The sequence below is a fragment of the Macrobrachium rosenbergii genome, chromosome 23 (genome assembly GCF_040412425.1).
Source record: "Macrobrachium rosenbergii isolate ZJJX-2024 chromosome 23, ASM4041242v1, whole genome shotgun sequence".
In the NCBI taxonomy this organism is placed as follows: domain Eukaryota; kingdom Metazoa; phylum Arthropoda; class Malacostraca; order Decapoda; family Palaemonidae; genus Macrobrachium; species Macrobrachium rosenbergii.
This window is the reverse complement of record NC_089763.1, coordinates 40687463-40706453: the sequence shown is the minus strand read 5'-3', so window position 1 is coordinate 40706453 and position 18991 is coordinate 40687463. Positions and strand designations below refer to the sequence as shown.

The following is an 18991-nucleotide window of genomic DNA, read 5'->3' as shown; positions in this document are numbered from 1 at the left end:
GCTGCATAGTTAACGATTGAAAATGGTGGATTAATATACACTACGTATAAAATAACCACATAGCTCATGACTTGAAATGGGTAAAAACACCCATATTTTTCACTTGAGAGTTATAGTCATATCTAGTTCCAACTTTGTAAAGAAACTGAAATGTAGCAATACAAAGAGCATACTATTATAAGAATAAGGTAAAATTGAAAAGTTAATTTTGCTACAGTAGTTACTCTGTACTCTTTAAAAATATTTTAACCACAAGAGTTCCCTTAACAGTATTCAAATCTCTGATAAGATACTACCAGACATCAGCTGCCTTCTAATTCTAAAATGAGGGAACATTTAACACTTGCTACACAGACAACATAAATATATAAAGATATAAACTGTCTACAGCCAACAAAATTTTTTAGTGCTACAGAGGTAATTCTCTATGAAGAAACCTCTGATCTCATCACACTAAATATACCAGCATAAAACAGCACATAATCTACACTAGCAGGCATTTCATGATGAAGCTTAATAAAAAAAAAAAAACAAATTCATGACTTCAAATTATTTCATTAGCTATCTCAATAGTATATATTTTCTTAGGTGTTTAATTTCTTATAAGAATAATTTGTGACTAACTTTACAAATATGATGAGCAGCAACTTATTCATTATTAACAATATAGATAGTGTTACAAAGTTCAAAATATCACAAAAATTAAGTCATACAAATGCTTCTTCTTCTTCTTCTTCTTTCCCACTGTTATCCCTACATTAAGGGGTCGGTTGCCTGACGCGCATTCTTCACTGCCTTCTATCAAAGGCATCATCCTCCACCAAACCTCTTCTCTCCATATCTTCCTTCACTTTATCTCGCCACCTAAGCCCTCTTCACTACCTCCTCGTCATCCTTCCTTAACACATGCCCATACCACCTCAATCGTGACTCTCTTATCACCTCTGTTATCTTTACTAAGCCTGCTCTTCTTATTTCATCATATTCCAATCTCTCAAGCAGCAATATTCCCATAGTCCACCTCAGCATTCTCTTACAAATGCAAATAAATGCTACACAATAACAGCAAATTCAGTATACTTTTTAAGTCTCAACAAGCAGATAAGACAAATGACCAAATTCCTTTTTACTAAAACCACAAACATGTGGCTAGATGAAGTCACAGAAATACTATTTCTTATCTTATATTGGAACCACCCCAACTCTACCAAATAATCAGCCAAGTAAATGGGTGAGCCATTGGGTACATTATTCCCCTGTAGAATGTTAGCTTGGCATCAGAAAATTAATAACTGAAAAGCCCTAAAACTAACTCTTGGTTAAACAAAGAGGGTAGTTATGAAGACCAATGGGCTCAAAATGCACAGCACTTTCAAATGCTTTGTCTTGGGAAACTCACAGCTCTGCCTAAGCCATAAAACTGGCCATGTCCTTTCATGACCCAGACTTTATAGATACAAGATAAAATGCTTGGGAAGAGAGAAAAACGGTGATAAACCAAACTCTTGTTGAAGGATGGGATATAGTAAGTTGCAAAACTGAAAAATTCAGGAAAAACCATGAAATTAATTGCAGTTTCACACTAAATGTCAAATAAATAAAAGTTGACATACCCCATGACCAACTACCACTAAGCACCTTCATTAAGTGAACCAAAAGTTCACTTAACATAACTCACAAACCTCTACTAATTACTGTAGTACTGAGACACCAAACAAACCCTTGAACCCAGAACACTCATTCCAAAATGGCACCATTTACACAATTATGATAAATTGGTAAAATGAAAATTGATATTGTACATTAGTATGTTAACAAATCAAAGTTCTCATATTCATACCTACACTGCAACAAACCACTCACTTCCAGAATATGAACTCAGCACCTTCCTGTGTTTCCTAACAATTTGATCTGTCCTGGAAAGGTTATTACCACTACCTTTACGCTTCCCTTATTCTTTTTTAATTTGTTATTTGGGCCTTTAGAAAGATAAAACAAGTCACTGGCTACAATATTTACTTATTAACAGAGAACTCATATTCAATTATTGCATATGTTTTCCGGAATGTTACAGCATCAACCAAAATCGTACAGTAATGTACAATACATGCTGCTGGTCCAAACAGAGATCAAAAACATATGAACGTCACCATCATATCCAAAGGTAACAAGTGCATTCCCCAAACCTTCAATAGTGATATGGAAAGAATGAATCTGCATTACACAAAAATAAAAAGACAAATTATAGCTTGTTTGCTTTTACTGCCATTTTACCTTATCATGGTTCCCTTTGGGGGGAAATGTATGTTCACTGTATAAGAAAATTAGCTAAACAATGTGAGACATAAACTAGAGCTGAAATGTCTTAGCAAAGAAGTAAATGTTTTAATGAAGTTTACATTTACTATTCATGCCTGTCATGTTTTCTATCCTAATGCCAAATGTGATTAAAGCTTAATTCTATGAGACCAAAAGTAAAATGCAGACTGTTCCAATCAGTCTTCCAGATCTCACTGAAATCTTTATATACTATATTCGGAGAAACTTTACTCTTGTCAAACTTAAATGTCTGAGAGAAAGTAAAGCACGCGAGTCCCGAAGATAGTTGGTCTACTAAAGAAACTGTAGAGACAAGGAAAGGGACAAATGATATAAGAACAAAAAATAAGTAAAGGCATTTGTACATGCACAGAGTCAATATCACAGCAACTGCCAAATTTTATCAAGAAAACCTATCGACATAGTACACATTTTCTTCAAATTGGATAGATATTTCGGATCTGCAACCACCTTTTGTCAACACTTTAAACAAAAAAAGCAAACTTTACAGAACAATAGTAATAAAATGACTCCTGTAAAGACACCACATATACAGATACCTGAAGTGCATTTTTCTAACAATTTTCATTAATTAAAGACTTGAAGTTTTCAAAGACAATTTCATGAAAAAATTTTATCCAAAAAAAACCACTTTGAACATGAAGTTAAAATGCACTATTCAATGCACTATTCAATGCTGCATTGTCAAAGATCAAAGCAGAACGAAAATATTGTGTGTATCGAAGGCAAGGACCCTTTCTAAGTGAATGCAATTTTGAAATTTTGATGGCATACAATTTGCCATGAAAATTAATGGGATTCAATAATAATAGATGAAGAACTTCCAGAACTGACTTTTCTCAATCAAATTACACTATACATTAACGACAGATTTCACAAATTTAAAATCAAAGCCTTCCCACATACTGTCAACTGTATTTAAATATCAGTTTGTAAATTTTGCAGTGAAATTTTCTTAGAGGAAGCTAGCGATTCTTTTGAAAGCTTTAAGAAAGTATAATCACTGCCATGTTTGCTATTTCTTAGAGCTGCCAAAGCTTCCATTCAGTTGTGTAAAAAAAAAAAAAAAAAGGGTATCTATACCATTTCTACATTCATTCTGCTTTGGACTTTATCATACTGAATCAGTGCCGTTTAACAAAACAAGACATCTTCATTCTCTCTTAATGCATGTACATATCTTACACTATAAAAATTATCCATTACAGTATTAACAGAATAGTAAATAATATTTATAATTACTGTATATATTGTATATCAGATAACAACAATAAAATCAAATGGAAAGGTGAACTTTAAATCACTGCTAATTTTGATAAAAATGACCACTGAATAGCCACTACATCCAGTGACCGCTGATCAAATGTTTGTCACCTCTTACTCCTGTATAATACAGTATACTTTTAACCTAAAGTATCAGTGATTGTCATGTCACCTAAAGCAACAGTCAAAAACATGATTCCTAAGAAGAAAATCAAAAGGAAAATTTAATAAATATTCATAAATATTTAACCTTTCCACAATTCTGACTGGCTCAAATAAAATATTAAAAATATAACATTTAAAAAATTGTTATGAAATGAGTATTCAATGGTAAGCATTCATCAGAATTTGCATCTGTTCATTGGCACAAGTATAAAATTGACTAGCGTACACAGGAACAAAAATATACATAACTAAATGTGACCAATAAAACAGATAAATTTATTCTCAAATCACCGGGCACATAAACGTATACCTGAATGGAATGGTGTCAAGCATGTGCAGTAATCTAAAGTTTAAAAATTTGCAGGTCCATACCTTTAACCATTCCTTTGCCTAGGGTTAAAAAATTTTGGAGTATATCATTGCAAGGGGTCCAAATGTAGATCTAGAAGAATTGAGATACAAAAATCCATTAAAGCAAAAAATGCTTCCCTGGATCAGCAGTGGTACAAGCAACCATTGGATAAGACTTTACAGTAAATCGGCTGGATTAGCATCAATGGGTCCTGCAACTTCCCAGATAGTCGCAGCAAGTCTGCGAGTGTGTTCTAAAACACAAGGTGAAGTAGCAAGGCCAAGATGGATGCAGAATAACTCATAAACTCTTAAACGGTTGGGATCCATCCCTGGGAATACTTGTGTCGTCAGAGATCTGTAAAAATCCTCACAGAGGACACCAGGCAAAGGCAACATCTCCTGTACACCTTCTTCAATTTCACCTGGTTTTAGTGGATTACCACTGTTATCTTCAAACCATAAGAAATATGCATAACTGAAAGTAGTGTCTTTCCACATGAGAGATAAGTGACCCTTTGAGAGATGAGAACGGGCAAATTCCACCATGGACCACACACGAGCAACTGTCAGAGCACGTGCGCCATTAGCCGAAGGCTCAGAATCCTTAGAAGTTTCTCCAGTATCCTCCATCATTAGAGTAGGAGAAGTGAGTTGGTGACTTGATCTATCAACATACAAAAAATGAACCAAACCTGGAAACTCTTCAAGATACTTGTTAATAGTGAGGGCAGAACGGCAACCTAAAGTCATATTTCTCAAAGCCTTCACTTCTAAAAAGTGGCAGTAATCAGCCATACGATCAGAAGCAATTGCAACTGCTGACTCAACCAAACTAGCACCGGTAGCTAAACTGACTCCAAGACAACAAACCCGCCAAGCAGAACGAGTAGCCTCTACAAGAGATGTTAGTGATGCATCTACTTTGGTTGGCACTTCTGAATCAACACCATTTCTTAGCCATTCTTCCAATCCACTCTTCTTGATGTTATCCCATCGGAGTCCCATCTGAAAAATAGGTTAAGAATTTATATGATACTGAAGTTAAAGTTTCATCCAAAATGAGACAAACATTTTTGGATAATTCAGATTTTTTCTTAATTTTATGTGAACTTTTCATCAAGTTTTTAAAAGTTAGTACTGTATTAACAATCAGTTTTATCAGACATAGCCAGAAAGACATCAGCTCTCATTGGGATTAACAAAAGCTATGTTCATATACATACTAAGACCTCTATGATAAACTGCAATTTTTTGAAATGTAACAAAAATAAAGGTGAAGAATTTCTGCACAAGACTTTTGATCTTGCAAAATGTATCCTAATACTGTATTAATGTTGTATTCTTTACACTGGAATTTGGTAATAGGGTATTAATCAAATACCCTTGGGTCAAAAACATAAGACAATATTAGTTCAGTGGGTTAAATGACTTTTAATTTGCTGCTATTAGATTCATTACTTCATCAAGTGTGTGATTATCAAAGATAGTGTTTTTGTGATGCAACGCAGAGTTTTGAAATAAAAATCTTTTTCTTAAAACCTACATTAGTAACAGTATGGATTTCAACATTTATATCTTCTCAAACAATATATGGAATGACTACTTAATCTTGTACCAAAACCAGTAAGAAAGATAGTCTCTGTTAATTTGCTCACCTGCTGCAATGCTTTTTCAGAACGCTCTGCAGCCTTCCCTCTTGGAAGACGTTTAGCAAGCTCCTGAGATTTTCTGACAACAGTATCACACACATCAAGCAATAGCTTTCCACGGCCGTTGACGTTCCCAGATACCATTTCATCCAGTGCTGTCATTAAGGTAGTTAACTGTATTGATAGTTGTGTTCGATTGACCTGAAAAGGAATATCAACATACAATGGAGTCTTGCACTTCATAGTATATACAGCAAAAAGTTCCATTTAAAATGCAAATGCAATGATTTTATTACGCAAAAATAGGCTTTTCATAGAAAGCCATTAATTATGTACAGTATGCCTTACTCCATTCTAATGAGTGTATAGAGAAAAACTTGTTTATTACAACCAATTAACTGTATAAGATACCTAATTTGCTATTTAAAAGGGAAGATAAGAGAAAAGCTCCCCCAAGATGTAGCACTTCTGTGATCCAAAGATTAGTCACATTCCAAGAATTCACCTAACGGTGGTTTGGCCTAAGGTGGGGCATTCCAAGGATAACATGGGAGTTCACTGAGTCCCCAGATTTCACCAGCACTTGATGGACCAGGCTGAAGGGGGGGAACGTATAGACCTCTAGCTTATTTCACACTTGGAGCACTGTGTCTATGGTCCATGCCATTGGGCCAGGCTGTGGAGAGCAATGCAAGGGCAAAATGTTTGAAGAGACCCATAATTGGGGTAACCCACAATTGCCCAACATTGTCTTACAGATATGTCTTGATTAACTACTCTGACTGGAGGATCTAGAGTTTTCCACTTGAGGGATCATCTCATGACCCTCTACTATTGCAAAGATATCTACAGCTGTAGATATCTATCCTTTCCTCTTGGCTTTACCCACTCATTGGACTGCAAAGTAAGCTCTAAGATTGATACCTGTGCAGGAGGAGATGAGGCCATGCCTGACCTTTATGGGAAGGGAAGTTTCTCGAGGATTGGGATGCAATCATGACAAGGGGGTGGTGCCTTGCTCCAGGGTTTGATCTGCTGGTAGGGAACTTGTAATAGTCATGTACTTCTCTCTCTCTCTCTCTCTCTCTCTCTTTGAGCGGCAGCTACAAAAATAATCTCCAGAAGGAATCTCGCAAAATGATCCATAGGTCTTCCTCTCCTTTTACTGAGGAAGCAAGAGCCCAGGCACTGCTCGAGTTGGTTTATCTATCCTTGCCATCACCTACTACCAGAGCAAAGACTGCAAATACAAGCACAATAGGGGAACACATTTGCCAGGGAAGGAGTCTTCTGAATGGGAATGATCACACGAGGAGCTGCACTGGTAAGGATGATGCCCAGCCTGAGTAGAAGTTAGTGTTCTAGGTTGTAGAGAGAAGGGTTCTGGGCAGCTGGGTCTACTACAGGGTACACCAGAGTTAAGCTTAAACCACTTTAAACAATTTTCTTTAATTTCATTCAACACAGATCTGCAGTCTGATGGAGACAGTGGAAGCAGCAGTGTTGTAGCAAAAGCAAGTGGAGGCAGCAAGCATGATATCTCAGCCTGGGGTGTAAAGCAGAGAGAGGGAAGACCAATCTGCCTTCTGTCTAAGAAGAGAGACAAGTCTGGGTTGATCAATCTGTGATGAAACCACAGCTGTCTTTTTCGTATCTTCCATACCATGCAAATGATCCTTCACCAGTAGTGGAAGCATTGCACTAGACATTGCAATGTCTGAGAATAGCTGCTCCTTTATCACAGGAGAGGGAAATTGAAACAACTGTAATCTACCATCACTAGAGGAGTCACTGGGATCTTTGGGACATTGCTTATAGAATCTATTCTGCACAAATATAAACCATTTGTCTACATCCCAGCTCTCACATGCATTACATGTCTTCTGAAGAGAACACTGATGTTTCCAACACGATAAGCACAACAGATGAGGGTCTTTGTCTAAAGACGGCATAAGAGAAGGACATAATAGAACTGAATGCCTTATATGCTAACCCTTCATCTACAATGAAGCATATTAAAACTAGGTCACAATCAACAATAGCCTCAGGGCAGAACCTCACCAACTCCTTATTTCAGCTCTCACCTTGCTCAACACTACACTACCATACTTCATTCCTGAGAAGGAAAAAACACATGTGCTCGGACCAGTTTAATCATTAAGAATAAAGTACCAAAAACTTTATCCATATCATTCATAAGAATGTAGCAAAGCCCAATGATCAGAGACTCAACATTCTTGATCAATATTACAATAATATTCAAATCTTGAACACTGAAAGCAAGGAAAAAACTTCTTAGGGAAATGAGGAAAATCTCAGGAAATGTACACTCTGCACCATATGGTTTAAATGTAAAAAGAATTAAATAGGTATTATATACAATCACTGGCAAAGATAACCTTTCAAGAAAAATAACAAAAACTGGATATTTGCCTGAACCTCAAGAACGGAGAGATGGAAGTTGGTTCCTTCTAATACACACATTAATAACCAAAAACTCAGGATAAAAAAAAAAATAGCATGATAAAGCTAAAAGTAAGAGAAACTACTTGAGGCAAGTGGAAGTTGACACAAAAACTGAGAGATCACAATGGACATCTCTGAGAGAGTACCTGAGATGTTGACAACAGAATGAGTGTAGGTGTGGAACATCTAAGGGATCCCATCTAACTGGAGCAGACACATCCTTTTCAGGATAAGGTGTGACTAGTAAGTTCTACATAGAATAAGGCATCTCTTGACTAATGGGTCATTAATGAACAAACAGGGCTATCACAAAGTGATAGCAACATTCTAATCTTATTAAAAGGAAAAATCATATGTTCAATTCTTAATTTGTTCACAATACATAATTATCCAATTCAAAAATTTTATGATACCTCTTAAAGTGAACTTTTACCTCTGAAACGATGACAAGGGACAAACCCTCAGAGAGTGTTTCATAATGCACGATGTGTGGTGTCAGTTGACAGAGGTCTGAGCGCAGCAGCAAAATTGAACTTCGAATCTTGCCTTGTGGTTCATCTGCAATGATAATAATTCCATAAAACTTCTAAATGACATATAAAGTTTACAGTATTGAAAATATCATTTATGAAGTTACATACTTTGGAAAATAATGTGGTGCCCTTTCCAAACCTACAGATCCACACTGTCTGCATACTCTGCATCAAAATTTTACTGAAGCTACCAAACAATAATCAAACAATTATCAACGTTAGAAATTTTCAATATTTGTTTCATTTGAAGGAGGTCAGTTTTTTATCAACCACTAAAAAATAACATGAAATGGGAAATCTGTTATGACTGCAGTGAATTTTCAGAGAACTCAAGAAAAAATGCTAATTTTAGGTAAATAACAATGTACTCTCAGTACATTGTTACTCCATGGTACCAGCAAAATGGTACCCGTGAGGTTAATTCCATACTCAATATATCATTTAGATGATTTCAGGCCATAAAGTATTATCAAGGTCATTAGTTTTACCATGATTATTACCTAATTTAACATGAATTTAAAAGACCTTAAGTAGGGAAAAAGCTTTTTTTAGCATTCCATCCCTTCAGCTTATGCTTCTGATCGTACAATATCTGATAATCATCAGTTTTCTGACATGCGTATTTTCCAACCGAGAATAAGCTTATGCTTCTGAGCATACATTATCTGTCAATCCTCAGTTTTCTGACATGCGTATTTTCCAACCAAAGAATACTTATCTCCTGCAGGAGAAAAATATACTGTCTCCTTCCCAGTCAAAAGGCACCACCTAATGTTTAAATGATAATTACAATGTTTAATTTTTTGCCATATTTCTCATTTCCAATTTATTTCTTTGTTATGGTGTAGAATAATTTAGCACCATATTTTATACCAATGTTTTATGTACTCCTGCATTGTATCACCAATTTTATTTATAGTAACGTGAAAGATAAATTTTCACTGCATTTTCTTATCAACAAATTTGGCTGCAGCTGTATTCCCTCTCAAATTCACTAAAAGAATAATTTTTGAGATGGTCACTATTCTGTTAACATTTATTTGGTCCTCAGATAATAAAAGATAAAAATTTTCCAGAAAAACAAACACACCTTGGAACAGTTGAGAGAAATAAAGTTGAGGGAGAAATACAGAAAAGTTGTAAATGTTGAAATGAAGTGGAAAAATAAATTAAAGACGCTTTTCAATTCATCAGAAATTAGTTGTAAATGTTGAAGAATATGGCCCCAAAAAATGAAGGTGTAAAACTCAATAATAATGCAGTTTATATCGTTTTCAATGCACCCAGAGCATTAAAAGTAATATGATTTTTGACGATTTTCGACGATATAAGTACTAATAAGAATACTTCAGAATACTATGTAAAATTTATCTCTTTGCTAATTTAAGAGTTCTTCTTGAAATAGCCTCTACAGAGAATGTACCTTTATACTGACTGAGCTACTAGCACACCTTTCAAGGTGATAAAATGTTGGGAATTTACTGGCTGTAATGTAAAGTCCAGTGGATTTCCATACAAGTATAAAAGGTTAATGGTCAATAACTTCACCCTAATGCCCTGCTTACATGGAGAAACACCATGGAGGAGACTGAAAGGTCAGCATAAATGCCTAAATGGTGATATATAATTTCTCAAATGTCATGACTGAATGGCAAACCCAGATTTCTATAAACAAGTGACACAATTAAATAATGTCTAACACTGATAATGACCTAAGTGGTTCTATAAAACTCTATTAGTGCATACAAATTTTATGCACCAAAAGGCAATCAGGAAAATAATCAATGAAAATGTCTTCCCCCATTGTAGAAGAAGATAAGATCAATCTTTTAATTTATTATTAGAATATGGAAAACATTCAGTCACTTCTAAATAAAAATCCAGGGCCCTAAATGTCTTTGAAGGGAAGCAGTGTCATCCAAAAGTTTACATATCCACTGGAAGGATGTCATCACTCACAGACCAGGATGACTACTACCAAACTCTCCAGGCATTTCTCCTGCTACCTTCAAGAAGGGGGCATCTTTGATCATTACCAAGAAAATCATAATACAAGAGATAAGCTCATGAAAAGCACAAAAAATTACAGACAAAGCACCAGACCCCCGATGCCTGCGCCTTCTCAAGATACTGCACATACTGGAAAAAAAAGCCAAGCATCAAAACAGTAAAAGGAACCAAATTTCTCCCCACTAATACTGTATAAGGAGAAATACTGTATAAGAAATCAGCTGCTGAACCTTGCATCAAACTAACAAGAGAGAGAGAGAGAGAGAGAGAGAGAGAAGAGAGAGAGAGAGAGAGAGTGTGTGTGTGTGTGTGTGTGTGTGTGTGTGTGTGTGTGTGTGTGTGTGTGTGTGTGTGTGTGTGTGTGTGTGTGTGTGTGTGTGTGTGTGTGTGTCAAACCAGTGGGGGTACCCCAGCCAACACCTTTGAACAGGCCAAGAAGATTGCAACTCCTCTTGGACCAGATGCAGTAGCATCAACCTGTGGCCAATCAAAATTCAGTGCACCAGTTAACCCACTATCTGTAAACTAACCATTTGCTATATACAGTATACCTCTTTAACATGTATCTAAATTAATTCACAATTTGTAACTCTCAGTGGATGGCGAATTTTCCATGAATAATGGGTAGATATGCTCCACAGAAAAACCCGCAAATGCATGAGTCCCCGAATCGTGAGAATGCGAATACGGGGGTTTTACTGTAATAACACTAACCTTCTATAACAGGAGTGCTTCTACCCAACATGGGAGTATTGGGAATACTATAAAACTCGCCAGAATCAGATTCTATTTCAATGCCATCGTCATCTTTCTTGTCGTCAGGGCTTTCTGCATTTTTTTCTGAAGCACGCTCCTCCATATAGTCACCTTCTCTAACCTGAATTGCTTCGGCTAACATATTGAGAAAAAGGAGGTCAGATGCACTCAGTTCTTGGGCACTTCGGCTGTAAAATATTGGAAAAGAAATCAGTAAGTAAATGAGATACCTAAAGCAGTGATTACAGACACGTTCCCACTTTAATAATATTTTTTTTACTGGAATTACAATTGAAACAATTTGTACATCCTCTTCATGTGTCCAAAAATTCCAGTCCTTTAAAAAAACTGTTACAGCAAATAGAACAGAAAACTTACACTGAAAAATACAAAATTTTACTATGCACATTGTTAACTCTTTAACATTCTAGTATTAAGCACTGACCAATAAACAGAATAGTGTACAGTACAGTATATGTTCTCCCAGCAATGAAATTTCATTTTAGTAAGTAAAAGTGTAAACTGTGTAAAGCCAACTCCTACAAAATTACTCCTATGTTTCTGCAAAGTAAAAAAGAAGATTTCTCATCACAGATATGAGCGCAGCAACATCTTAATAAATAAAAATCCTCCATTGCCAATTTCATTACATATTGGACAGTATCTGCTAATAAGTAAATTGGGTTACAATAAATATAACAGCCGAAATTGACCTGGAAAAGACAGCCAGAGATACAAGATATTCAGCTGTACAAGACCGAAGCAGACTGGAAGTGGATACTTTCACTATATTGTGCATCAGAGAGAGACAAACGGGTCTACTCTATTGGGCTATTTTGCAGTGATAATTCCTTTGCCTGTTTATTTTCCTGAAGTACTAAGCAACTTTATTTCCTACATGCTCTGTGAATATTGTGTACAAACACCACATATTTTTTTAGCTACTTTCTATAAGGTGCAAATAAGTTGAAATGTAATAATAAAATGTCTCATTTACAACTGAAAAGATGATTTTACAATTTTGTACTCTAAATTCCTTGGTATTTACAAGTTTGATGCTTTACAGAAAAACTTGTTAGGACAAATCTCAAATAGCCCTCATTGAGGGCAATCACGCCTCTTTTCCCACCAGCTTTCAGTTCATATCATATAAACTAGCTTCTCAATTACATCACCACCTCTACAGCCATTTACAAATAATTATGTGAGCCTAATTACTTTTGACCTAAACCAAGCACTGAACTGCAATTAAAGTTACATTTAATTTCAATCAATCATATACAGCATAAAAAGCCCATGCCTATTCTACATACAATGAATAGTTTAATGAACATTTCTGATAAATGTTTACTTAACTGACTTCTACAGTGATGCTATCTAAGCCCTACCTTATAGCTTGAAGTGGTACTTTATCAATTTATGACAGCAGAAACAAAGCCCTTAAGGCTCATTTATTGATTGTAACTGACTGAGCAAGAAAGCAAGGAATGTGAATATAAACTGATCATTAGCACCATAAAATTTCTACAACTAACAATACGCGGTGCAGTACATGACAAAATCAAGGATATCTAAGGTAAGTAAGGTTTTATTCTAAACAAATATCACAAGTAAAAAGAAAACACAAGCATACCTAGAATAAAGAGCAAGTAATTTGTTTCTAACAAAGAATAGGGCATGGCATGGCGTTAGCTCTTTAGAAGACTTTAATTTGTCAATGACAGCAGCAAGAGCTTTGACAGCAGCACCAGAGAGCTCAGCATTGACAACAAGCCTCTCGACAGCTTCAACCAGGTAACTCTGCTCTTTTGAATATAGGTTCTGCCAAGCTTCTAGTAGATTGTCCAACATACAACTCTTCTCCCCACTCTTTTTCAGTCTGGCAATAAAGCAAACTATTAACAAAAATGTTCTCACAACTTACCAACAATATCAGCGCTGTAAACAGACATTAATGTAAAATATTTAACTTTCAAACATTAATGTAAAATATTTAACACTAGAAAAAGTATTTTTCATCCTGATGAAAAAATAAAGAGCTTTAGGAACCAATCAAAATTTTCCATCATATTTCAGTCAATAACTGGTAAATAGCAATCAGAACAACATCCAAATGACACTTACACTGTAATACAAGGCCCCACAAGGAGCTGAACTATGCGTATTGTCACACTGATAATACGCTGGAGATGTGCCTCTTCTTGGTGCCCAACCCCAACGAAAAGATAGCCTGCATACTAAGGTGGAAAGGCATATAAATACTGTATACACATAATCACAGATGTGTCTGCTTATCAACATAAAAATTAATATTATTAAATCTCAGAATATTTCAAAAACAGGTACATAAATAGGTTTTTGCCTTTGATAAGCAAAAATTATTCATCAGTCGTGAAAGCTTTTGTTAACCAAGCCAAATAAAAATCAATGTTGCTCTGTACTTTTCATCATATCTTTTATCATACTTTTTATCATACAGACCTATACTTTGTCATTATGAAACTGAGGAAATATGAAATAAAAATTTGCTGGTGTAAAGCACAATCGCCTGGGAAAGAAAATGAACAAACAGTTCTTTTCATACGACTTGTGAATGAAAGAAAAAATGATGCAAGTCAAAATAAAACTTTATAACCTCAAGAACCTACTATTTCTTTCAATCTCATCAATATCTAGAGACCTCAGGTGTCTTTAAATATGTATCAGATCAGATTTTCCTTCTCCACACAGCTAAACAAAGGTCTGGGTAAAGACAGATAATACAGAGCCAAAATATACTGTAGTTCAGCCAGTCATTCAAGAAAATCTTTAATCATTATTTTGTCAATCTATGTTCAAAGCTTCATCATCTCTTTGGCTGCCATCCTTATCGTTATATATTCATGTACTGATATGTAAATGTTACAATGGTACGTCCTCTTACTTCTTGAAAAACAACTGTTGTTCCATCCTGGCAAGATACTGATGTGTAAGGATTGTTAAACTGGGTAGCCATTATACGCTGTGATGTCACAAGTGGAGAAAACAGTTGCACAACTATGTTTGGATCCAACTGAGCAACCTGTAGCAAAATATATTAGATAATGATAGGTTTTACATTACTACACAAAAATAAATCTTAAAAATGTTTATGCTTCATAGATACAACACATTATTTTACCAAAGATATATTCTACCAATCAAGGTGGAAAGGCAAAACTTTCAAGTCAAAATGTGAGAACAATTCAGTGATTACTTTCTTTAACTATTTAATATGACATACACGTACTGTATATCAGTCTCTATATTTGGACTCCGTGTATCCTAACAGTGTGGTTAGGTACATATAGCCTATACAACAGAGTAGAATATGCAATTTAGGGCAAAGGCCAAGTGCTGGGCCCTATGAGATCATTCGGTGCTGAAATAAAATTGGCAGTAAAAAGGTTTGAAAGGTATAAAAGAAAACCTTGCAGTTACACTTTAAGGAGCAGGTGAAAAATAAAATACAAGAAATAGAATTTGAACAGAGGTACAGCAAAAGGAATGAAAGGGGTTGCAGCTAGGGGCTGAGGGGACACTGCAAAGAATCTTAAGTAATGCCTACAGTGCACCGTATGAGGTACACTGATGGCACTATCCCCCTAAGGGTCATACAGCCTATACACCATTAATTTTTCCTGCCTTTCTCAAGGCCACCTGATCACAGGTTCTGAAGGATTCTAGAGGCCTTGAGACACATACCCAACAACCAAAAAATAACACGGTTATCCATGGAAGGCCAACCATCACCATTACTCCCATGGTCAAACCAAACCTAAACAAACTGACACTTATAACCCCACTACAGTTAATCTGCCTCCCTCAGTCTGAAGCTCTTTAATCTGGTCTTACACCTTCCATGGGCTGCCTGCTTAATATGCAATCTGCCATAACTTGAGGAGTCAATAACATTATTCTATTTTTATCTCACTGTATCATTTATTTTCATTAGTGAGTCTGGGCTAGATTTTCAGCATTTATATAATCAATTTAAATGTTTAAAAAATGAACCATCCTTATTCTACCAGTATAAAATTACTGCATTATTTTACTATATATCATACTTTAATCATCAAAAACGGTCAGTTCTTTTGTTCATTTTACGTCTTCACGGTTAGATAAGCAGAACAATACCTAAACTCGGTTTTTTTTTAGGCACCTTCCATGGGCTGCTGATTGGTTGCAAATATTTTGTCTGAATACCATCATTGCTTTCAAATAATTGTAATGTGAATCGAAACTTATTTACTAACCTAAATTTCTCCTCAGATATGAGTCAACAAAACATTATTCTAGTTTTTATCTCACTATATCATTTTTTTATTTTTATTTTAACACCAAGTAAAGTCTAAGCATAAGAAAACATGTTATTATAAACTTTCTTTTTTAAAAACATGGTATTTATATAATTTAGAACTTTAAATGTTTGAAAAAACTTTTTGTGAACCTAATAAAAATATATTTCACAGACATTAACAACTTTATTGTAAGTTACCGTGACCAAAAAAGTTTAATGTATAAATGTAATTCATTTTAAGGATTTCATTTATCTGTCAAATTATTTTACTCGGTGAAATTATATCGTTTCATGATTTTTATGCAATTTAATCATCAGTACCCTCAAAAAAACAGTCTATTAATAGAAGTTATTTTGCTCAAAATTACAAATTTTCACGGTTAGATCATAGGCCTAAAACAATACCTTATACTATCATACTGTTTACTGTTACCTTACCTTAAAGAGTTAAGCAAATTTTATTGCAATTGTCAAAAATGGTGTCAGACCTGTTTGAAACAAGAAATAAAGCCATATGGAAGTACATTATTATTATGTGCCTTCATCTTTATCCATATTTATCATAATGATATAACAAAAGGCTTCAGCACAAAAGCCTATAAAAGATGATATTTCTGAAAAGTTTTCTTCCCATCAACATTTGCTGGCATGTGGATACCATATGAATAACTAGGCCTACTTATCTAGGTAATTTTATCTAAATTTTATCTAATGCCACAGGCTGTTCCTTTTACCTCCCGGGTTTTTTGAGTTTTATTAATTCCATGTTTTTAGTACAGTACTCAAAGAAAGTTTATAATAACATGTTTTTCTTATGCTTAATGGTTTACTGTTAAAATATGTGAAAAGTAAAAAAATTATGCAATCCGAAAAGCAACGTTGTGTTGTTATTAAATTTAGACTTACCATCACAATCCTTTATAAACTCTTTATCAATTATTTACATATCTGTGGGAGAAAATTAGGTTAGTAAATAAGTTTCGATTCACATTTCTTGGTAATTATTTAAAACAATGTTGCTATTCGGACAAAATATTTGCAACCAATCAGCTAGCAGGAAAAAGCAAATTTCAAAGGCTCAGTAAAAAAACTGAGTATAGTATCAAGTTTACCCTTTCAGAGCATAAAAAAAGGACAAATATCCTTTAGGTCACGGTTTTTATGAATCAAATCTGGGAAAAGTGGCAACGTCTGAAACGTACTACGTTTGTAATAATTTTGGTTTGACTACAGATATAGGCTGGAGGGGACTGTAGTGGGTAAATCAACTCAAGGAAATAAATATCAAATAGACCTATATAAGTATCACATAAAAACCCTTTCAATTGTTAACCAGATATCCTTGAGAAAAAAAAAAAGGACAAATAAGAATAAAGGAGTCTATGGAATAGCCAATTGTTAACCATATCTACGGCAGCATAAGAATAAACGAATAGCCTTAACGCCATGTTACCACGTATCTTTTGGCCTTGGTTAAATGATACATAACAATGGTCCAAGTTGTTAGGGTCCGAGATACTTAGAAGAGCTGATCGAAAGGGCCATTTATGTTTAATTATTAACGAATAACGACAAGTTTTTCAACCATTATCTTATTACACAACGTCTAAAGAGTCGCTGGGACCTCTCTGACCATAATACGAACCTCCTCAGGGTCGACCTCCACATCTTGCAATAGACCTTGACCAACTGCCATTGTTCGGACATGCCGCACGAATTTGTGATCGCAGCGAAGATACACGACGTCGTTGAGCTGGTCGAAAATGATCACGGCCAGCATTTTGGGTTGTCTTCGCTCGTTGAACCTGACAACGCCTTCCTGAGTTTACCTGGTCCTTTGGTGTAACCCTAATCCTCTGTCGCCTCACCTGACAGGAAAACGTCTGCTACGCGCACTTATGGCGAGGGCGTTCAGCACTGACAGTTGTATAAACAGTCCTCTTTGATGAAATAATGATTCTCATAACGTTCTATAAGTGCGAAGGACAATGCATACATAAAATAACTATATTCATGGAACAGTTTACATCAAAATACTTGGTTTGTGTTTTGGCTTTATATGATACTTATAAATTTAAAAACTGCTACCCCTAAGCGCGTCGACACACGTCTCTTTCATGGAATGGTTCTCAATATCAAAAATGAGCTTAGTCATTTCCACGCTTTCTTCATCATTATAAACTACAGTTCGCATGTTGCGCATTTTCTTATAATCTGAATTCTAAATTAAAACCAATGCAAAATAATTCTCCAGGAATTCTTTACAACACCAGATCTCATAGATTATAATGTAATACACTGAATATATTTTCACGATTAGACATATATGACCACTTTTCCTAAAAAGGTCATAAACTACCATGGGAGTTCTTGTTTGCATGGCACTCTTGCTCATTTGTAACCTGCTCTTTTTCCCCTCATAAATCTTACTGTCGATCAGGCTTTTCAGATTTAAAAATTGTTTATTCAGGTGGAATGAGGAAAACTTAGTGACAAATTCTAACAATGTTTTAGCAAATTAAAAGAGAAACCAAGTAGGCCTCTATAGTTCTTTGCTGTAGCTTTTTTTTTTTTAAATAAATATCTCCTCATTCAATACTATTGTAGATTACTGATCACCACAACTGCCATAGTCACTGACGCGGCTTAGTTATAATTATAAGGAGTGTATGAAGCAGAATAACGCATCTTACATTGCAATAATTTTGATACAGAATCTTTTATTCTTGCAGATAACTTATATGTAGGCTACATGCAAGGGCAAAATTATTCATGTAATGTTCATATTAGAGAGAGAATTATTTTAAAAGAAGCCATTGTCAGCTTCATTCCTTAATGAATAATCTTCAACCTTTAATTTTGGAGGCTCTCTTGTGAATTAAGGCTCTCTTGTGCGACCTTATTTGATCAAAGGGGAAAAAATCTTCCTTAGCAGTATCAGTTCATAGATGTAACTCATCTTTCATTGCAGGGAAAACAAGCTCATATAATACATTCTAATGCAAAAGCTCATCTTAGGGGCAACTAAAGGCCATACCTACAAGAAAACAAGAAAGAAAAACTTGGGGTTTAACTCACAAAAAGGAAGCAAATCTGACCAATTGCACCAAACACCTCCCCTGCCATTCAGTTTTAGG

The 18991-nt window shown here is 35.2% G+C and overlaps 1 protein-coding gene across 1 annotated transcript; it reads right to left on the bottom strand.

The window, feature by feature from the left end:
- Positions 1-737: 737 nt before the first annotated feature.
- Positions 738-17767, bottom strand: HPS1 (Hermansky-Pudlak syndrome 1 protein). The gene is made up of 8 exons (XM_067125801.1): positions 17500-17767; positions 14460-14597; positions 13661-13773; positions 13170-13415; positions 11495-11724; positions 8671-8795; positions 5778-5972; positions 738-5127 (listed from the first exon to the last, which is right to left on the bottom strand). The coding sequence occupies exons 1-8, from the start codon at positions 17632-17634 to the stop codon at positions 4297-4299; spliced, it is 2013 nt and encodes a 670-aa protein (XP_066981902.1). The 5' UTR covers positions 17635-17767; the 3' UTR covers positions 738-4296.
- Between the last annotated feature and the right edge of the window lie 1224 nt (positions 17768-18991).